A 22,727-nucleotide genomic window follows, 5' to 3' on the forward strand; every position below is an offset into this window, starting at 1 on the left:
GGCCTTCATTTCCTTTCCCTTTATAAAAACAAAGTTTAAAATACCCAAAACGTTTTTGTCTGATCCAAAATGGAATTTTTCTGACTTTTTCAATTCTCTGAAAATTCTGAAAAAGTTTGTTTTGAGTTCAACCCTATTCCTGGAATTGACAGCGAATTGAAAAATTAGTTACTCTCTCAGCTTTTCTTGTCAGGTCTGCTTTAAAAGGCAGGAAGGGTAGCACCAAAGCAGTCTTGTCTGTGACCTCAGCATTCCTGTTGGCTTTTTAAGGATTCCCTTCCTGTCTTGACTTTCAGGTTCTCAAAACTGGCGCGTCCCTGGGCTTTAATAATTCTGGCCTTCAGTGCTGTCCTGCAGATAGTATGTTGCAGTCATCAGAGGGCTGTTAATGACTGACCAAGCTGCATTCTGGCCAGCCATCATCTTAAAGTTCCAAAACACAAACACACAATACCCATTAAAGCTTTAAACAGAAATAATTGCTCTCCTGAAATGAGCAGTTCCTTGGACATCTATCCTTTTATTTATTTTTGGGAGGGTGCTGTGTCTGCAAGGTATCTAGAATTATTTTGCTATTACATTCAAGAAAACAAATTGGAATCCGTTTTTCTGCCTGGCACCTTCAGTTTGATTAAGTGACTGTGTAGGGTCAGGCAGCAGACAATATCACTTTGTGCTGTGATGTTGTTAGAAGGTCAGGCCAGGTCAGTGCTTGAATAGGAGACCTCCAAGGGATGCCTAGGTGCTGCAGGTAGTGATGCTAGAGATGTGTGCCATGGTGACACTGCTTCTTTCTGAGTGAGTGCAGAACCAATACATCGGCATGGTACTAGGCTGTTGCAGGTGCTGTTGAGGTCCTGGCCACTTGTGATCATTAAAGTTTGCATGGAAATCTTTGGAGAGGGAACGGTCGTAAAAGTGACTTGGCCACATTCCAGCATGGGTAATTATGTTCTGCTCTCTTTAATTCCCTTGCAGTTTCAGCAAGACAAAGAATTCTTCTTCACTTGCTAACCGGTTGTATAGCTTTGCTGCATGTTGTTAAACAGCTTCCTTGTTTCACCCTGCATCTTATCATCACTTCACTAGTGGATGGAGTTCTCCCTTGTATATAGTCTCCATCTCCATTTCAGTTTGCAGCATGCCTGGGGAGCCAACAGGGTGAAAAATAACGTGATAGTAATGCAAGAGCATGAATTGTCTGTGTGCGACCTTTGTTTGCTGAACTGCCAAAAACCCTTTTACCCCTCCAGAGTGTTGCTGTGTAAACCTTTCTTGAGATCCTTGTGCACAGATTTCCTAGCCAGTGATACAGCAAGCCAGCAAAGCTTGAGTTGAAGGCAACTAATTATTTGCCCACTGATGTGGTCTGGGGGGAGCAGTGGTTTTCTGTCATTTAACAGTTATCTTGAGTTGTTTTCATGTAGACTTTCCAAACTGGCCAGCTGCATTTGTAACTTCCCCCTCCTCAGCAAGATGCATTACCAAGAATAACAGCAGTTACATAAAAAATAATACCTAGGGTGGTCATAAAGCTATAAATACTACATATCTGCATCCATTGAGGTCAATGGCAAAAGGGCCATTATGAGACTTTTGTACAGGCCTTATGAGACTTAAGTACAATTTCAAAAGCACCTAAGTTACTTAAGAGCCAGAGTCTCAGAGAAGATCAACAGGACTTGGGCGCTTTTGAAAATGTTTCCTTAGTCATCTCATCACCCAGGAAGTATGTGTTTGTCATATGAGAATCATCTATCTCACAAAGTTATTTCCTTAACAAAGGAGGATCTTCAGTTTATATTGCATTAAATCCATTGATCAAATGCATTTTAACACAAAATTATTCAAAATAGAATACAAAGTTAACCTTTGTTTTGTGAAAATTCTTTCATCTGTGTCTTAAAATGCTTTTCAGAGTGTAAATAACAAGTAAAGACAGAGAGAAATCAGATATATTAAACAAGGAGAAAAGATCCATTTTCAGGTAGGTTATGAAAGTGGAGGAGTTATGAGTTATGTTAGAGTATAAGTGGATGAGACGTTCAGATACAGGACTCCAAGGGCTGCACAGGAGAAGGCTCTTGTGTCAACAGTGGCAAGATTGTGTAAAGACAAGATTTGCACAACTTTCCTTTAGTTATGTTTGTATTTCTTTAACGGTTCTTCAATCAGTTGAATGCATTTTATGCCTTAAAGTGAAATACAGTAGGGCTTAGACCACTTTAATCCAAACTCTGCAGATTGCTTGGAGATTTCAGTTTTGAGGAGAAGCCAGAAAAGATGGCGGGATTTTTTTTATTATTATTTATTTATATCCAGAGCAAGTTTTAGGCTAAAGTTGGGATGTGGGGGAGATTGGAACCTTCCCCACAAGTAGCAGCCTCTCACGCTCTGTCTAGTTGAAGGAGCAATGGTTGGTTGCTGTGTGTCTCAGAATCATACGGGCTCCTAAAACCTCTACTGGATTGTACTCATTTTCTAAAGGAAGAACAAGAGCAATCTCTAAGCAAAAACCCTAAGGCTAAATTCAAACAAAACACAGGAAGCAGTTTAAAGCTTTTGCTGTCCTGCTCAAGATACATTAGAAGTTGCCTGTTACCCACGTTCACATCACATCTGTTCCCCGGGGTGCTGTCCTCTTTTAACCCGTGGGCTTTTAGTGTAAGGTGCGTGCAGCAGTTTTTCACAAGCTGCAGCGTATCAGCACAAAGTTTAAAGGGTATGGGAAATAAACCACCTCTTTGTAAGATCCCATAACTCTTGGCTGTTTTAACAAGAGCTAACATGTTGCTGTAATGTCACAGGCGGACTTCTTTGGGAGCCTTCCCAAAAAGGAGCTGTGACTAGCGCTTTGGTTACTGTCCGTGAGAGCGACATGTCACCGAGGTCCATAAAGGGAAGGAATGAAAATAGGGATTCCCAAAGGGTTGTTTCTTGTGCCTTTGTTTTTGGCATTTGTGATGTCTTCATTCACACTGGCAGGGAAGCCAGGGCATCTGCAGCTTGACTTGGCCAGAGCTGGTTATCTGAAGTGACTGGCCTCGCTTCTCAGAAAGGCGAAGGGCTGTGAGGAATGGCAAAGGAGCAAAAGGTTGGGATTCAGGAAGCCCTGAGATCTAGCCTTGGCTCTGTCATGGGCGTTTTTAAGAATTTATGTGAGAGCAACATGTAACGGCCCCAGTCAGGGCATTGTACAGTCACAGTGTACTGAGGAGTTACTGTAGCCAAATCGCTTCATCTCTTTGTGCCTTAGAGTCTTCATCTGTAGACGATGGATAACAACACTCACCCACCTCACTGGAGAATGGTGAGGGCTGATATTCCGACAGCGCCTTGGCCATGGTCTTGGATTACTTTTACCATTATTTTGTGAGCTTCAGTCCCCTCTTGGGCCTGCCTTTTCCAGGGAGAAGCCCTCCCCCCTACTTGGGGTTGAGGGTTGCAGGGAGTTGGTCCACCCTGGGACTCTACCTGTTCTGTCCTTCTGTCAGGGCAGCAGTATTGTTTTAACCGTTACTCACATGCTAATCAATGCCAGATTAGCGCTATTGTTGCATGCAAAAAGCTGTATTAATATAACACTGTGGCTTAGATTATAAAGGCACAGAAATCAAGAAATCAAAGTTATGTTCCCTGCAGCAGTCATAACTCAGACCCCTTCTGTGCATTAAAAAGGTTCCATTAAAATCAACACTTCCCACCGTACCATGGTGTCTAAGATACCCCGCTTACCTCCTGTTCTAAGTATACTGCTGTGTGGTAACTGATTATCGACTTTCTAAGATGGCCATTGTATAAAATTTGTATTCTAGGTAGTGGTGACTCTAGGGCTTTTAATATAGCTGTGCTGTTCCTGTGGGAAGTATCCCTGCATGCTCCATGAGGGGGTGAAATCTGAAGGGAGGCAGGTGAGAAGTGCCTGTGTGATAGGGGACTGTGCTATTGGAGGGAAAGATTACCCACCCTGTGGCCATGTGCCCCCCCACCCTCCCATCTGAGCTTTGCAGTGCCAGTCCCTCCTTGGGGCTGGCAGCCTATTCGCTGTGCTGTCACACATGGGAGATTCAGCCCCGGAACAATCTGACCTTGAACTTAATGTGTGCTCATCAGAGCACCCACTCACTTGTGTATTTATTTCAGCAGACAGCCTGGTTGGTGCACATTAAAATGCACTGTCACTAGTAACAGTACCTAGCTCTGATGTATCGCTTTTTGTTAGTAGATCGCAAAGCATTTTACAAATGAGGTCAGTTTCCTTATCCGTATTTTACAGATGGGGAAACTGAGGCACAGAGCAGTGAAATGACTTGCCCGAGGTCACCCAACTGCCCTTTGGCAGAGGCAGGAATAGATCCTAGGCCTCCTGAGTCCCAGACCAGAGTTCTGGCCACTAGGCAACACTGCCTCCCTCACCAACAATTCTGCCACACCTCTGGGACTCCTTAGGGCGCCAGCAAAATTACACATACAACCTGTGATGGAAACCAGTTACAACACAATTGTCCCCGTTCTGTTTCGCAGTGTAGACTGGCCCTTACAGTCGGTCTGCCCTGTCATTAATAGCAAGAGGATGCTGCAGGCAGAGAGGTGTATTGCCCCATAGAGCCCCATGTTACACTTCCAAGGATAGCTGAGAGGTAGAAATGCCATCCAGGGACTCTCAGCTCTCTAGCACGGAGATGTTTTCTCATTGCACATATGATGCCGCTCTCAGAGTTGTTTGGCTGCAGCAGAGCTGTGTGTTCACAGGAGCGCTCGTGCTTTTAACAGTTGGAAGATGTGAATATTTCAGTCACGGGCCAAAACAAGTCTTGCAGCAAATGAGTGATTTGTGGACTAACCTGGTAGTTCAGGACAAGGCAGATTTATAGACAATATTATACATTTCTGTGGTGCCTCTGTATGAGGCTGTTGAAGCGTTTTCCAGATGTTAATGAGTTGAGCCTCACAATCTCATGGCTGAGGTGATTTAACCTCATATGGAGAATCTGGGGAACGCAGGGGCTGTGACTTGCCTAGGTTCTGAGTTCTAGTCCTGGCACTGCCATGGCTTGGTGTGGGGTCTGGAGAAAGCCACTTAACTTCTGTTTCCCCAACTGTGAAATGGGACTGTTCTGAGGCTTCATTAATGTCTGTACAGCACCCTGCAAAAGAAGAGTATCATGTAAGTGCTAGGCATTCCTGTCATCACTGAAATTACCCTGTGGGGAAAACCTGAGGTGGCTGTTACTGGCAGCTCTGGAGAGAGTGGGACCAGCTGTCGTGTGCGTCTCTCTTTTACTAGAATATTGCAGTGTCTGACAGGTCACCCTTGTGGCCAGTACGACTGCAAACCCTTCCTGAGTCACTTTTCTTCCTTCCTCTGCCCAGGTATTTCTTAGCAAGATGCTAGGAGAGGGAAATGGCCTAAATTAAACACGTGTAGCTTCCCTGCTCAGGACTTTAACCAATTGAAAATCGCCAGCTCTCAAGGCTTAAACAAGTGGAGTTTGACAGAAACTCCCCCCCCATAAGACATTGCAGAGCGAAGGGTGGTATTTTGGGTTTTACACTTTCTTCTGAAGCATCCAGCTTTGCCCATTATTAGAGATGGGATGCCACATGAGACGGAGCATTAGCTTCTTCCACTGCAGCGAGTCTGGCGTGTTGGGATTCCCTCCGAGATCTTTTTCAGCTTATTCAGACACCTTGTCCAGTACCGGGAGAAAACTTCATCCAGTTCTCTGGGATCCAAAAAAACTCAGTTTGACTCCAGATTTCATCACTCAGGTGTCTTTATTTGGCATACAGCAAAACTGCTCTGAGATGATCAGACTCAAGCATAATGAGTACATAAGAACGGCCATGCTGCGTCAGATCAATTGTCCATCTAGCCCAGTATCCTGTCTTCTGACAGTGGCCAATGCCAGGTGCCCCAGAGGGAATGATCAGAACAGGTAATCATCAAGTGATCAATCCCCTGTTGCCCATTCCCAGCTTCTGGCAAACAAAGGCTAGGGACACCATCCCTGCCCATTCTGCTAATAGCCATTGATGGACCTATCCATCAATGGGTATAGAGTGTACCACACACCCAAAGTTACACAGAAATCCTTTCCCTTCATATACATTTACACATCTCATTGCATTTACTATATATTACATCATACATTTTTGGACTGGCGTGTTTACTTTGCAGGAACCAGTCCCTGTGCAGCATGGTCTGTCCATGCATGTCCACATTCGACCTACTCCTTACCTCATCTTTACATCCATAACTAATCTTGTCCATTGTTAGTAAATGGTTCCCTGGGTGTTCTCCCTCTTATCTTCGCTGGCTCAGACATAGTGTGTGTTTCAACCTAATGATCCGTTTACCTCCTTAATTCTGTCCTCCAAGAAATGAGTCCTCCTTCCAGGAGTTAATTACTCATTACTTAATTAGTTAGCTACATGGGGCTCCTAAAAGTTCCATACAGCTGGAGTCGTTTGTGGTGACAATGGATGGGAATTATTTCCCCATCTGTGCTAGAGAAAATAAATATTCCAGGAAGAAACCCTTGGAAAGAGGGTGTGTATTTACTACACATAAGGTCCGGGCTTGTGTCTTGGCATGTCCATGCATAAGCAAGGCTGCCAGTCGAAGGGAAGATTAGTGGAAGCTTTGTGCTGGTGCAGCTAATGAGTAGATTACCTTCCTGGAAGGTGTTGCAGCCCTGGGGGATCACCTGTTGTCAGCATCCTTCATGCAAGGGAACACTGATTTCCCCTGGAAGCAGATAACATTAACTACGGGTGTCTTTGCCACTGCCGCGCATGGGACTTAGAACCTCTTTTGCTTGAGGCTGTTGACACCTCCTGTGTGGCTGTTCACTAGTGAGAGCGGCCTGTCCAACGAGCCGTGCCCTAGCCCCTGCTTGAAGGAATCGGCCTTGGCTGGGAGCAGCGTCATCCTTGTCAGCAAGCCGCTGTGTTGTCGCAGGGTGTTAGAGATGAGATCCTTAAGCTGCAGATCTCTTCAGGGATAAAGAGTCAGGGTGGGGAAGGGGATGCAGGAGATGTAGGAGCTAGAAGCCGAATTGTTTTTTCAGATCAAAAGGCTTTTACAGCCTTCCGGGGAAGTGTTGACTCATCTTAGTGAAGTGAGCACTGCGGGAGAGAGTGGGAGATCTGAGCCTGTGACCAGAAGCCAGGAACTTGTGCTCAAATACCATGGCGATGGGTGAATGCTGTTGACAGACTCCTGAACGCAGCTTTGACACAGCTTCTGTCTGTGGCTATAGGCAAGACACACAAGCCATCTGTGCCTCAAATACAGCCGTGTGTAAAGTATGCACCTCCCGTAGGTGTGTGGGGAATGTTAAGTCCATGATTGCAACATGTCGTTGCAGCGAGGGGCTGCTGAGGGCCTCGGATCAAAGAGTAGCTGTGCTCCTGTTGGCACTGCAGTCTGACAGCAGCTGCACCTGGCTCCTGCTTTCTCTTCTCCTTGGGCACAGCCAGCCTTCTCCAGCCTTCTTCCACACCCCACTTCAGGCACTGCCTCCCAGCTCCTTCTCTCCCAGCCTTGCCCTAGCTCTCTGCTGCCTTGTGCTTTCCCCTTCCGTCTCCGCCAGCCCCACTGACCACCCAAACTTCCGCAATCCCCTGCACTTCCCACTCCATCAGACCCGCCCCAGCCCGCCCATCTGCAGCCACATGACCTGCCCCACCACCAAGCTGCCACCTGCTGACAGTGCAGCTCCCTTCGTACCTCTCACACCCAGCCCATCACCCCATTCCCTTGATCCAGTCAGCACCCAGAAGGGCTGTCAGGTGAAATTCCATCTTGAATGAATTCACTGAGTAGCATAATGAATGCTCGGGAAGTGCTTTGCAGCTGTGACACGCTGTTGTTCGGTGGTTACAGTGATTACTACCCCTGTACAGTGCTATAAAGGCCTCCAGCTCCAGAATGGGTCAGGGTCACTGGTGAATGTGACTGCTTTGTTCCCAGGCAGACTGCATCCAAGCGCTGATGGGCAGATATGGGGACAATGGTATCAGTGGATGAATGGCAAGTGGGTAAATAATAAATAGTGTTTTAAGAATGACCAAACTTTGGCACTCACCGAAAGCCAGTCCCTGTTGTGGGAGCTGCCCGGGTTGGCAGTTACAGAAAACAAGCCCTCCCTAAATGCTGGAGTTCAGGCCTTCCCCATGGAACTGTTCATTGAGTCAGCTCTTGAGTTTTCACAAACAACGGTGCCTTGTAAAGTACACTTGTACAGGACCCAGCACAATGGGGCCTCACTGCAAAATATAGATTCATTGGGGAGAGAGGGTAGTTGTTAGTGGCTGGGACTCCTGTGGTCTCTTTCCCACTCTGCCACTGACTTGCTATACTAACCTGGGCAAGTCACTTAGGCCCAAATTTTGAAAGGTGTATAGGCATTGCTTTGCTCAGTATGCGACACCTAAATACCTTTAAAAAGCTGGGCCTTAGTCTTCCTGTAATTTACCCGTCAGTACAATGTGTATTGGAAACATTGAAGTTCCAAAAGCCTCTATCTCGTTTCATTTTGTATTAGACCCTGAGCATTTGTGGCTTTTCTTCTAGTCCTTCCTAGGCTCTTGTCCTCTCTGAATAAAACAGTAACTCAGAAGTGATCAGACCTTAAACTAAAGACCATTAGAAGTAATCAGCGTGGGGTTCTGAGTTGGGAGAGGTCGGATTGGGTCGTCACTGCTCTCCTGAATGAGAGACAAGGTTGGGAATGATATGGGAAAGAGAGCTTTGCATCAGTGGTCTGTAAAACTAGCTAGTCTTTGGTATGAAGTGTCACTTACACCCTGTACATTTCACTTCTGCAGATCCTGCTCATCTCTGATTATTTCTACGCCTTCCTCCGGCGAGAGTACTACCTCACTCACGGCCTGTACTTGACAAGGAAAGACGGGACGGAGGCCATGCTGGTTCTGAAATAATCACCCTGCCCTGCATGACTTGGGGGATGGACCTCTATACAAAACACGCAAAGCTTGGGGTGGGTGGGGAGGGTTCCCTGAGAGTGGTCTGACTGGTGGGATGTTACCTACTGCGGAGGAAGAAAGGGCTGAGGTTTGGATGGGATTACCCTCTTTGGCAGTGACGTTGAGTTCAGAGCCAAGACCATAATAACTGGCCAAAACCTGCGCTGCTAGGGCCACGTGGCCTCTGTTGAAGCACCTCCCTTCCTCCTTCAGCTGTGCTTTCTGCTACTACACCAACCATCAGTCCTGGGCAGTCCCAGGGCTGCATCTCAGGCCCAGAGAGTTAAGGCCATAAACCCTTTAATTTATTATCATCACTTGTGGGGAAAGTCACTGGAGATGTATGTTTCTCTTTCTGGAACTGAATGCCACTGGAAATCTCTTCATAGACTGCTTTTGTTCCTCCTCCTTCATTGCTTTCCTCAGTAATGCTCCTGCTTGGCGTGCAGCAAGCTCTGGGGACTTGGCTTTGACTGACTTAGACACTTGTTTCTTCATTCTGTCGTTGCATCTGGAAATCAGTGTGTCTCTTAAACAGTGGACAGCTCCTGCAGTGAATAGAGGATCCAGGGGACAACCTATTGGCTTTCCATAGCAGAGAGAAAGTGATAGCATGAACCATCTGGGAGGGATTTACAGTAAAATCACCAAACTGAAACACAAACCACCAGGAAGAGGGGGAAGGGAAGTGAATGCAGGGAGAGGGAGGGTTGGGGATAGTCTGGGGGTTTCCCTTTAAGGGAAAAGAGAGACCATCCCTTTGGAAGCTGGACAGCAGCACTGGGAGGTTTCAGGGGAACAGACAAAATAATAGAAATAACATCACTTATTGAATCCATGCAGAGCGTGGCTGCATGTGGAATACAGAGTGTCACCCCACCCCCTCTTTTATTATTTGGGGCTTGTGTTTAGATCCTTGAGCTGCCCCGCTCTGGGATTTTGGGAGAGAGGCCAGGAGGGAGAATTCCTCTCTCTAGAAATACAAATCCAAACCAGAAGGCGCCTCTTAGTACTTTGGGGTGCCTGGGCTCCAAATGGGCTGCAGCCTCTTAGCAAGGAGAGCCATTTACCCAAAGTGTTATTCCCTCGCACCTAGAGCAGCATTAAAATGGGGCTACTCTCAGAAAAGTGACTATGCAAAAACGGCATCTCACTCCCCAGCGCTGGTCCCTGTGTGCCAGAGCCACCCGCTGTAGGGACCAAGATAAGTTTTGCTGCTGCTCTTAACTCTTCAGACCTGACACAGCTCCAAGAAACCAAGCAGGATCCGAGCCAGGGTCCTTGGCACTGGTGCCGGCAACACAAGCCAGAGAGAACCCAGCTCACCTCTCAGAACCCAAGGGGGCGCGAAGGGCTGCTCATTCGAAACCCCCTTTCATCGTTTTGGTTTTACACCGAGCACGTTAAGCGGAGAACGATTGAGACATGGTCATGCACACCCCTGCCCAGGCCCCTTTTACAGAGTCACTCCGCTGGCCGTGGTGCCCTTTCTCCTACATTTGCTGTCTCGTCAGGCCGGTGTTCAAATGGCTTTTTGTAAGAAAACTACAAACTCTTGCCTTACTGCACTACTGTTGGCACTTGGGTAGGCGGTTTTGGGCCGAGTCCAACCTGCTGTACACAACACCCAGCCACTCCCGCGTGGGAATTCCCCCGGAAGAGACCGGCTCCTGGCCCCAGCTGCAGAAGGGCGCTCAGAACCAGCTCTCCCCTCGGCTCTCAGGTGTTTGGGACACATCACAAAGTGGATAATAAATCATGCAAGTTTCAAATGCTTCCCGAGTGCTCTGTGCAGCAGTGATGCTGCGGGGACGAGGGGCTCCTTACCCTCTGCCCCAGGCCATTGTTTTGGGCTTGTGCTTGGAGGAAACCTCAGGGTCCCGCGGTTTAAATAAATCCAGGACTCTTCTTGTTCCAAGGTCTGAATTGCCTTAAATTGTGCTTAATGTAATTCTAGGTAAGGAGCCCAGAGGCTGCCCTATCTGGCAGGAAGGGAGCAGGACCAACTTCCAGGAGTGGGGCAAGCAGGTGGCTTTGGGCTAGATTCCCGGCTGGTATGGTCCCAGCACAGGTGCTTAGGCCAACTGAATTTGCACCCTTGAAAGTTGTCTGAAACTCGGCCTTCCAAGTCATCAGCTTTTCCTGCTCTGCGAGGGCGAGCTGGTTAGTCCTGCCCAAATGGCAGCCTCCAAAGGCCAAGTCAGAGCAAGTGACGGCAGGAGATACTGCCGTGGCAAAAGGTGTCCCAGAGTGCTCTTTGGGGGTGAGACTTGGGCACTATTAGAATGACAAGTTGAGTGAGGGGATAGCCTTTATTGGAGCAAGTTCTGCTGGGGAGGGGGAGACAAGCTTTCAAGCCACACAGAGCTCTGCTAAAGCCAATCGTTAATGTAACTGACAGTCTGGCTTCCCTGCCTAGTTGAAATGTGTCCCAGTTTTACCATGGGTCTCCCTCTTCCCCCCCCTTCCCCCTTTCATCCTCTTAATCCTAATCTCGGCTGGCACACGGGAGCCCTGGAGCTGCAGTGTCCTGCCATGGGCAGTTGTCATGGCAGCAGCCACTTTCTCTCCCATGTGTTACAGGGTCTCAGTGTGGGATAAAGGAGGTTTGTTTTGTTCCAAAGCGGATTGCCTGGCACAGGCTTCTTCTCATGAGGCACCTCCCCCTGACCTGTGGAAGGCAGGATCCTGAGTTCAGACCCAGCTGCTCTGGCGGATTATATAAAACCTAGGGTAATTGGCTGACCCTTTGTTGATGCTTTTTTAGAAAACATTTCTGCCCATCTTGGACATCCTTGAGGTTTGCAGAATTAGACACACAGGGAAGCCCAGCAGCCTCGATCTCTTTCTGTCGGATTACCCAGAATGGGCATGTTTCCTCCAAGAACTGGGCCCCATCTGGGCTGGAGGGAGGGGTGAGTTGTGGGTATGAAACAGAGCTTACATGTGTGTCTATTGGGGTCAAAATCAGAAACACCCACCTTTTTCCCCTCAGAATGGCTGAAATCTTAACTGAGATCTCTCCAGGCCTGCGGCTGGGGTCACGTTTTCGCAGCCTTGGCTTGATTGCTTTAAACCCCCACCATGTTGCAGAAAAGGCTCTATGCAGCCTGTCGGATGCTGGAGCTGGCCAGCTGAATGTTTGAGTGGCAGCTCCAATGTGTGGGGCACAAACTGCCCTCTGGCTGGGACTCCCCCATCATGGAACGTGTAATGGATTTTCTCTTGCAATGACATTTTTGCTGCTTTCAGCTCCATGGCCTTATACTAGCAGGTCTTATTCTGGGCAGCTACATTAGCTTCCAGCATTGGAGGGTGGATTTTGAATCTCACTTGTAATCTGGTCCTCACATCTACATCTTGTGTAATTTCAGAAAGTGAGTGATTTAACATTGGTGCTTGAGGGTCCCAAACTGCTCTAGGGATCACCAGTGGCCTGCAGAGAGCTGGCTTGGGGCATGGCACTATTTGCCTTCTAGCTTGGAGCTTTATACTGATGCCCATCACTATAATCTCTGGGCATCTTCTGTGTTAAATCAATAACCTATTAAACCAGGGATCGGCAACCTTGGGTACGCGGCCCGCTGGGGTAAGCCCCCTGGTGGGCCGGACGGTTTGTTTACCTGCCGTGTCCGCACGTTCGGCTGATCGCGGCTCCCACTGGCCGCAGTTCTCCGTTCCAGGCCAAGGGGGGCTGTGGGAAGCAGCATGGGCTGAGGAATTATGCTGGCCGCCCTTCCCGCAGCCCCCATTGGCCTGGAGCAGCAAACCGCGGTCAGTGGGAGCCGCGATCAGATGTCAAGTCCACTAGGAAACTACAAGTCATATCCAAAGTAGCTAGAGCTGAGAGTTTGCCTGCTCTCCCCTGCATCCTTGTGGGTTCAGTTATAAGGCTGTTCTGCTCTGAAAAAACAGTAACCCAATCTTTCCTCACTGGCAATATTACCAGGTTACCACATACAAGCTTAGGAACGCTTTCTTCCTCAGTTTCAGTTAAGTCCAGAACCACCTCTGGGACAACTGAAATATCCTCAGCCTTCATAGGCTGAGGCACCTTCTGTCTGCTCCACAGACAAAGGGCTGGAGGTGCATTCTCCTTCATTAGGCACACAATTGGAAACAGTTTTTCCTTCAACAAATAAATTCTTGCTTTCCACAAACAGTAGCTCATCAGACAGAGCTACTTTAAGTACATCACTTTTACCTGGTTCAGGCTCACTTTTACAAACTTCACTTGCCAGCAATCCATCACCTGCCAGAAATCTACCCTTACCTTCCTCAGTTAGGGCTTCAAACTGACCATCAACATTAATGTGCTCCAAAGAAGTGTTTCCCGGAGATTCTTTCTGCGCATCATCTAGTCCTAGACTCACTTCTGAGACACTAGACAGACATTCAGAAATTTCTTCACCATATAAACTGCTTTTCTGACTGGACAAACAGCTATTTTCCACAATCCCAAGGCTAGAGAAACTCTTCCTAGTTATAGCATACCTGGTTAAACATATGCAACTTCTTAGAGTCAAACCCCCCCTCCCCCCGCCCCTTTCACAAATTTCCCTGTCTGTTACAGACAATACAGAGGATTCACATTTATACTTTTTCTGGGACTCGGTTATGACCTTACTCTGATTAAACATCACTTTAATGTCATTCCCAATAAAAAGATCTGTAGGCAATAGCTTCCTTACACCAACTATAACTAATTCCATTCCATTCAATGTGGATTTCGGCTAAAGGCACACTCGCAGTAAACTCGTAGAGGATTACAATATTCACACTCTTATCTGGTAAATAATCGTCCTCTCTGACAAAATCTGCTTTAACTAGAGTGATGTTAGAAGCTTTTACCATTGATTTTTACACTCTTTAGGAATTTCCTATTACCGCCCCCATACATAGGATTGGCACCATTTATGGGGTTACCTCCTCCTGAGCTCACAGTAACAGCATTTACATAAAAGGTGGCAGTGTTGGGGTATATTTGGTTGACCTCTTTCTGGTCAAGGTCCATTAGCAGATTTTTCAGTTCTTGATCAGTGGCTTTCTTCTTAAAGGATAAAGCCTTCTGTGAGCACAAATCTTCTGGGGCTTGCAGTTGTTTTAAGGTCTTTTGTATTCATAGCTTCATATGATTGTGGATCACTCATTGTGACTAACTTTAACCTTTAACCCTCTCTGTTTTAAATTTAAAATTTGGAATAACTTGGGGTTCTGATCCAAAACCCAAGTGATCTGGTTTTGTAGATCCTGCCGACTATGCCAATGTGACTGGGGGTGCCCTGGGCAGCCCTTACTGGTAATGTCAAGGTCAGGGCAGGCTGCAAAAGGGGGAGCAGATACTCCCAAGGCTGGTGGGTAACACTGAAGTTAAACCTCCCAATCAGTCACAAACTGCTTCTGATCCCCCACACTGGTTATCCAAAAGCAAAAAAAAAAAAAAAAAACCCACCTCGTCCCCTTTATTGCCTTCCAGTCTCTGGCTCCCAATCAGCACCTAGGTCCAGTACACTGAGAAGTTATTTTAAACTCTGCTCACATCTACAAAATGTTCTTCTGACCCCAAAGGGTCAGCCATGTCACCAGATCAGTATAGGTTTGGATCTTACCCAAAATACCACACTGCAGCCAATTCTTATTAACTAAACTAAAATTTATTAAACAACAAAAGAGAGAGAGAATGGTTAAAAGATCAATATACATACAGACAAGAGTTCAGTTAATTGAGGTTTAGATTCATAGAGATGGTGAGCTTTGTAGTTGCAAAGAGTGCCTTTAGAATTCAGTTCATAGGTTATAGTCCAATGTCCAAATATCATATTCATGGCTGTCAAGGTTCCTTCACCTCTCTGAACTCTAGGGTACAGATGTGGGGGGGGGATCTGCATGAAAACCCCCTAAGCTTATTTTTACCAGCTTAGGTTAAAACTTCCCCAAGGTACAAACTATTTTACCTTTTCCCCTTAGACACTTGGTGGTGGCAGCAATAAAGTCCAACAAATATATAACAGGGAGAAAGCCCACTTGGAAACGTCCTTCCCCCGAAAAATCCTCCCCAAACCCTACACCCCCTTTCCTGGGGAAGGCTTGATAAAAATCCTCACCAATTTGCATAGGTGAACACAGACCCAAACCCTTGGATCTTAAGAAAAATGAAAAAGCAATCAGGTTCTTAAAAGAAGAATTTTAATAGAAGAAAAAGTAAAAGAATCACCTCTGTAAAAGCAGGATGGTAAATATCTTACAGGGTAATCGGATTCAAAACATAGAGAATCCCTCTAGGCAAAACCTTAAGTTACAAAAAGACACAAAAACAGGAATATCCATTCCATTCAGCACAGCTATTTTATCAGCCATTTAAACAAAACAGAATCTAACGCATATCTAGCTAGATTACTTACTAAGTTCTAAGACTCCATTCCTTTTCTGTTCCCAGCAAAATCATAGAATCCTAGAATATCAGGGTTGGAAGGGACCTCAGGAGGTCATCTAGTCCAATCCCCTGCTCAAAAGCAGGACCAATCCCCAATTAAATCATCCCAGCCAGGGCTTTGTCAAGCCTGACCTTAAAAACTTCTAAGGAAGGAGATTCCACCACCTCCCTAGGCAACGCATTCCAGTGTTTCACCACCCTCCTAGTGAACAAGTTTTTCCTAATATCCAACCTAAACCTCCCCCACTGCAACTTGAGACCATTACTCCTTGTCCTGTCCTCTTCTACCACTGAGAATAGTCTAGAACCATCCTCTCTGGAACCACCTCTCAGGTAGTTGAAAGCAGCTATCAAATCCCCCCTCATTCTTCTCTTCTGCAGACTAAACAATCCCAGTTCCCTCAGCCTCTCCTCATAAGTCATGTGTTCCAGACCCCTAATCATTTTTGTTGCCCTTCGCTGGACTCTCTCCAATTTATCCACATCCTTCTTGTAGTGCGGGGCCCAAAACTGGACACAGTACTCCAGATGAGGCCTCACCAATGTCGAATAGAGGGGGACGATCACGTCCCTCGATCTGCTCACTATGCCCCTACTTATACATCCCAAAATGCCGTTGGCCTTCTTGGCAACAAGGGCACACTGCTGACTCATATCCAGCCTCTCGTCCACTGTCACTCCTAGGTCCTTTTCCACAGAACTGCTGCCTAGCCATTCGGTCCCTAGTCTGTAGCTGTGCATTAGGTTCTTGCGTCCTAAGTGCAGGACCCTGCACTTATCCTTATTGAACCTCATCAGATTTCTTTTGGCCCAATCCTCCAATTTGTCTAGGTCCCTCTGTATCCTATCCCTGCCCTCCAGCGTATCTACCACTCCTCCCAGTTTAGTATCATCCTCAAAAAGCATCACACAGACAGAGAGAGCCTTCGTTTCTCCCCCCTCCAGCTTTTAAAATATCTTGTCTCCTCATTGGTCATTTTGGTCAGGTGCCAGCGAGGTTATCCTAACTTCTTAACCCTTTACAAGTGAAAGGGTTTTTCCTCGGGCCAGGAGAGATTTTAAAGGTGTTTACCCTTCCCTTTATATTTATGACAAGGGTGTAACAGCATAACTGGGACCTCAGCCTTGCCACTCAGACTTCCCCTGATGAAGCTTAAGCAGATTTGAGATGACAGAATCAGGGCCCCAGGATCTTTTATACAATTTCATGTCCTCTTTGACAAGTTGGGAGTTCCATTTGGAACAAAAGGTAATTAGGATGACTTTGAAGGAGGTCCATCACCAGTACTTAGCTATAGAATTAACATAAGGCAATTTGCTTGTTCCTCCACCATTCACAGATTATTTGCTATACATCTCAAAGAGAGATGAACACAGAGATATCCCGTGTTTACAATTCATTTAAATGCTAGGATGTTCTTTTGATCTCTGAATGATCAGAATACAGCATAGGCAGGAACTGTTAATTACACTGTTGACCCTACTCATACATATTTAAATACACAAAACCACAAACATCATCTTCCCCCATGTCTTTTGAAGGTTCTTTATTTTTCAGGATGTTTAACCCTTTCTAGCCATGCATCATAGAAGGGCAACAAAAATTATTAAGAGTGTGGACCAGCTTCTGTCGGAAGAGAGATTAAAAAGATGGGGACTTTTCAGCTTGGAAAAGAGACAACTAAGGGGGTGTATGATAGAGAGCTATAAAATCGTGATTGGTGACAAAAAAGTGACTAGGGAAGTGGTGTTTATTTGTTCACATAATACAAGAGCCATGGGTCACCTGATAAAATTCATAGACAGCAGATTTAAAATACACAAAAAGAAGTATTTCTTCACACACTGCAGTCAACCTGTGGAACTTGTTGCCAGGGCATGCTGTAAAGGCCAAACCTATAACTGGGTTAAAAAAAGAACTAGGTCAGTTAACGGAGGATGGGTCCATGACTGGCTGTTGCCAAGATGGTCAGGGATGCAACCCCAGGGCATGGCCGACAGGATGGGACACTGAGTGATTACCTGTTCTGTTTGTTTCTTCTGAAGCACCTAACATTGGTCACTGGCGGAAGACAGGACGCTGGGCTAAATGGACCTTGGGTCTGACCCAGCATGGCTGTTCTTATGTTCAGGTTTCCAGCTCTTCTGGGAGAGTCTGAACAGAAAGCGATTGCCTAGCTGACACCTGTATGTTTCTAATAGGAATAATGCATGAAAGCATTATTCCTATTAGAGTCTGTAAATCCCCCTCATTTAGGGTCTACACATGCTCCTTTGTAAAAACTGCTGTAAAACTCTCTGCCTCTCCCCCCAGCACCCCTTAACTAGTGGGACTGTGTTGTTTTAATGAGGAGACAGCAGGGGGGGGCACATCGAAACAGCTCGTAGGGGGACTAGGCCCTGCGAAAAGGTCAGCTGGGCAGCATTAGGCAGCTGGGAATAAAGAGGTGCATTATCGGGGGGTGGTCTAAATGCTCCTAGGGTCGCGTGGGGCTTGCTGTTCTTAAAGCTTATTTCCCTTCACAGCTTCCCAGGCCGCTCGGGGCAGGGACTTTTACTCGCCCACTAGGAGCTCTTCCTCCACTGAAACCTAGCGGGGCCAGAAGCATGCCCCATGTGGGCTGCCTGGCAGCTCATTCAGGCTCAGTGAGGCGCAGGCCTGGGTGAAGGGTGCCTCCATCGGCTGCTCCCATGAAGGGAGTTTGTCACTTTAGAGCAGGGGTCGGCAACCTACGGCACACATGCGCAAGGCAGCACGTGAGCTGATTTTTAGTGGCTCTCTGCTGCCAGCTGGGGTCCCGGCCGCTGGCCCCGCTCAGCCCACTGCGATGAACGGAACCCCAGGCTGAGCGGGGCCGGCGGGCGGGACCCCGGCTGGCAGGGGCCAGTGGACAGAACCCCAGCCTGGCAGCGGGCTGAGCGGGGCCGGCAGGCGGGACCCCGGCTGGCAGGGGCCAGTGGACAGAACCCCAGCCTGGCAGCGGGCTGAGCGGGGCCGGCGGGCGGGACCCCGGCTGGCAGGGGCCAGTGGACAGAACCCCAGCCTGGCAGCGGGCTGAGCGGGGCCGGCGGGCGGGACCCCGGCTGGCAGGGGCCAGTGGACAGAACCCCAGCCTGGCAGCGGGCTGAGCGGGGCCGGCGGCCGGGACCCCGGCTGGCAGGGGCCAGTGGACAGAACCCCAGCCTGGCAGCGGGCTGAGCGGGGCCGGCGGCCGGGACCCCGGCTGGCAGGGGCCAGTGGACAGAACCCCAGCCTGGCAGCGGGCTGAGCGGGGCCGGCGGCCGGGACCCCGGCTGGCAGGGGCCAGTGGACAGAACCCCAGCCTGGCAGCGGGCTGAGCGGGGCCGGCGGCCGGGACCCCGGCTGGCAGGGGCCAGTGGACAGAACCCCAGCCTGGCAGCGGGCTGAGCGGGGCCGGCGGCCGGGACCCCGGCTGGCAGGGGCCGGCACATGGAACCCGAGACCGGCAGAGGGCCGCACGTGTGCCGCAGGTTGCTGACCCCTGGTCTAAAGTGACAAACTCCCTTCATAAAAGCAGCCAGGCTGGGGTTCCGTCCGCCACCCCCTGTAAATGTATTACAGGCACGCGAAACCTTAAATTACAGTAAATAAATGAAGACTTGGCACGCCACTTCTCAAAGGTTGCCGACCCCTGCTTTAGACTGTGGAGCCCGTCACAGCAGGGATTGTGTTCCGTGCTGTATTTATACAGCACCTGACACTCTTGGGGGAGGGCTCTGACTGGGCCCTTTGGATGCTTTCACAATATAGAGCTTTACTGGAACTTGCCGCCCCCCGCCCAAAAAAAAAAAAAAAAAAGAAGTGTGAAGCAACTGCCCTGGCACAAGGAGTCGGATGGGAGAAGTGCTGGCAACTCAAGGGGCAGGCCTGGGGGCAGAGGTGGCTGCTAGCAGGAGCCACTCAGGCCTTCACACATGCCAGGCATGATGCAGAGCACCAAGGCGGATGCCCAAGCATGAGGCAGGGTGAGGCCCTGGCCAGCCATTTTACTCAATGGTGCCAATTGGGCAGAAAATACTAAATGTCACAGTAAACCACTAAAATAATCTACACAACAAAAAGTAAGAGTGTGGGAAAATCCCTCAGGAGGCTCCTTGGCCAGGCGGGGGAGAGCAAGGCAGGGGCGATTGTACTATGCCAGGGAGTCGTGGATGGGGCTGTGTCAGGACAAGGGCAGCGCCCTACCACACCTGGCTGGCCAGTTCCCTGGCTGTGGTGCACGGAGCTGCACCCCCAGTGCCCTCAGATGGTGAGTTGGGCCGGGGGTCGGGCGGGGCTTTGTGGCTGGTGGCTGCCAGAGCTGAACTTGCAGATCAGGCTGTACTGTGTGACCCAATGGCTTAGCACAATGGGCACAAGCAGGTTTCCAATTCCGGGGCCCGCACTCGCCTCATGCACCTGCCACAAAGTGTGTGTCGTCCTGTCCCCCGCCTCCCACAAAACGTGAGCTCAGCCCTTATCCAGCAGGAGCCATGCTCCAAGGGCTCACCTGCCTGCTATGTCCAGCATACGGAAGTGGGACTGAAGCAAGCAGGGTATCCCCGGTGCACCCTTGAGGGCTACCAGAATGAGCTCACGAAGAATGACAGACATGCACAGGAAAAGAGGCCAGCAAATGGGTAGGGCTGTGTCAAAGTGGCACACAACATGCGCCTGGCAAGGCCGACCCCTTTGGTAACAAATGGCAGGGTGGGGGGGTGTCTGTGAGAGCGCAAGTGTGACAATTGAGCTGCATGACTATGAGCCAACAATTTTTTGTGTGACTGCTACACCAGCAAAGTAACAGTCACGCAACCGGTTTTTTTTGCCACTTCTGAAATTTTTGTTTCAAACTTTGTCACCAAATTTGACCCAATCATGCAAATAGTTGTGCACGCACGCACGCACGCACACCCCCCCCCCCCACACACACATTTTTTTTGTAGGGGGCAAGGGAGGCAAATGTACAAGGCCCTATACAAATTTTTCACCCAGCGCGATTTACTCGGGCATGGCAGCTTGAACTGTGCATGATGGTGGGTAACCAGCTTGCCCAACAAATAAGCTGCTTTTAGGGGTTGGTGCATGAACTGATTAAGACGAGGGCCATGAAAGGGTCAGCGATAATGGACCGGCCGGGTCTACCGCGGCCTGAGCCTGGTGATGGGTCGCCTGTAAATGCCCCTGCTGGAGCAGAGAGTGGCTGGGTGAGGTAATAATTGTTATTGGCCCACCTTTCAAGCTTACACAGCACTCTGCTGCCCATCATTGTGAGTTTGAACACTTGGACCTGGCACCAACAGCAGCTGGTGCAATAAACAGTCCCTCATACCTTGGGGCCATGGCTACAACAACTCTAAACACTAAACTCAGTAGAGCAGTCATACGCTACACCAGATTGCAACCTTACGCCAGTTCAGATGGGTTTGGTATGGCTCATAGTCCGGTATAAATTGAAAAGAGGCTGAAGGCCACAAAACAGCGGGGCACAAGCAAGCCAGTGGATCTATTGGCCCGGGGGCTGGGAGCGAGCGGGAGGGGAAAGTAGGTGCGTATATGAATGGCAGGGATTGGTGTTAGGACCAGGATTTTTTAACGTCATCATTAAAGATGTGGCAGCGAGCATAAGCAGCAAGGTAATGAACCACTAAGCCCACATGGACTGCAGAGGGCTCAACGTGCCCGTGAGGAGAGACAGAACACAAGGGAGCAAGAGACAACTATGATTTGGTTTGGGAAGCTGCAGGTCCACATGTGAGGGGAAGAATAACCAGCGTTGTGAGACCTAGCCCATGGGGGGGTCTGCTGGTAACTCCTACGTGACACCGTAATGCAAGATGGTGGCAAGAGGCCAGTACAGTTTGGGGTTGCACAGGTAGAGTGGCCTATGCTGCAATGCTATGCTCCATCACGAGCTGCTGGTTCTCAGCAAGACACAGAGTGTGTGGGCGGGCGGGCTGAGGGCTCGGTGAAAAGGTCAGTGCGGCTGCAGTATTTTCAAGTGGCCGTGGGCCTGGCTGTACCTTTTAAAAGACTGTATAGCAGGGTGAAGCAGTGACAGTGAGGACAGTCTCTACAAATATATTAACAGTAGGATGGCAGGAGAGGAATTATTTAGGTTGATATAAGCCAGGGCTTGAAAAACACTGGAGGAGAGGGGTCAAACGGGTGAGAAATCATGCCCAGAGCAGTGGCGTAGGCAGCATTTAAGCTTCCAGTTTTAAGTGGCTAGCCCACGTGGTTTTGAGGAAACTTTCCAAACTACAACCCCGATACAAGGCAACTGCTCCTGCTCAGGGCTTCCCTTAACAGCACAGTGCAATTGTAAGAGTCACCCCCTCACCCAGCTACTCTGTGCCACCATGCAGGACCCCAGGTGAATGTTGCCAGGCCTGAGCACTGAACAAGCATGAGATTGTTCTTTAAAATCTCATGATTTCTAAGCCAGACAGAACCTCACATCTGTTCTTGGCCTTCTGCTTTGGGCCTAACTCACATCCCTCCCCCCCCCCAAGTTTTTCTCCACTGCCCCAAGGGCTAGAAACACACTTTGATTTTCCATTGAGATTCTCACATAATCATATGACTCCTGGAGCTTTGGGACAAAACGCCACTTAGTGCACTGAGGCAATGCTGTAGCCAGCAGTGAAAGGAACAAGACGTGGGTTGGTTTTACTCTGACATTGCAATGGAAGGTAGGAGCAGCAGCAACGGAAGGCAGGCGTTAGTCACAGGGAAAGGGGACCAGAAATTAAAGGTTGGGGGAACAGCTCCAGTAAAGCAGTGTGATCCCCTCCACCCCTGTTCCTCCTTACAGCTGCTCTGAAGGAAGAGCCATGAATAAAGCGCCTTCTCTGTTCCAGAAGCCAGGACTGAGTAAGGCTTCAAACGTACCAGACACCCACTAGCCAGTAGCTTACATCAAAGCGACTGAATGGCAGCAAGGGGAAGCATCTTCAGAGGAATTTTAGCCCCCCGGGGATGGGAGATTCTTACCCCAGCTTCTCCCTGGCCCTTAGCTTCCCTATTGGCTTGGAGTGAGGAGACACCTGGTAACTTTTCCAAGCACAGACTTTGGAGTGGGAGGAGTAGCAGGGGTTGGATGAAGATTTTTTAAAAAGGGGGATAAGTTAGGCTCAGCATTAAGCGAGGCTTCTGAGCAGTGAGCTGCAGCACGACCTGAAACTGCTGGCCAAGGGACGCAAACCCCTTGGCTTGGGGGACCCATCTAAAACTAGCATGTGATTGAGCACAAGAATATGAATAAGGACCAATCCTGCCTGGGAGAAAAGTGGGGGA

General features: G+C 48.7%; 1 protein-coding gene across 4 annotated transcripts in view; it reads left to right on the top strand.

Moving 5' to 3' along the window:
- PIGU (phosphatidylinositol glycan anchor biosynthesis class U) overlaps nucleotides 1-9,385 on the top strand; it is a 41,591-nt gene extending 32,206 nt beyond the window's left edge. For 3 of the 4 annotated variants that reach the window (XM_073309869.1, XM_073309871.1, XM_073309872.1), the window contains exon 12: nucleotides 8,836-9,385. In XM_073309869.1, coding sequence (XP_073165970.1) covers nucleotides 8,836-8,949 — 114 coding nt within the window. In that variant the 3' untranslated portion in view covers nucleotides 8,950-9,385. Of the gene's footprint in view, nucleotides 1-978; nucleotides 2,158-8,835 lie in introns of those variants that run through there. The other variant, XM_073309870.1, reaches the window with a different exon arrangement.
- The last annotated feature ends 13,342 nt before the right edge of the window (nucleotides 9,386-22,727 follow it).

The sequence above is a fragment of the Lepidochelys kempii genome, chromosome 13 (assembly GCF_965140265.1).
Source record: "Lepidochelys kempii isolate rLepKem1 chromosome 13, rLepKem1.hap2, whole genome shotgun sequence".
Taxonomy (NCBI): domain Eukaryota; kingdom Metazoa; phylum Chordata; order Testudines; family Cheloniidae; genus Lepidochelys; species Lepidochelys kempii.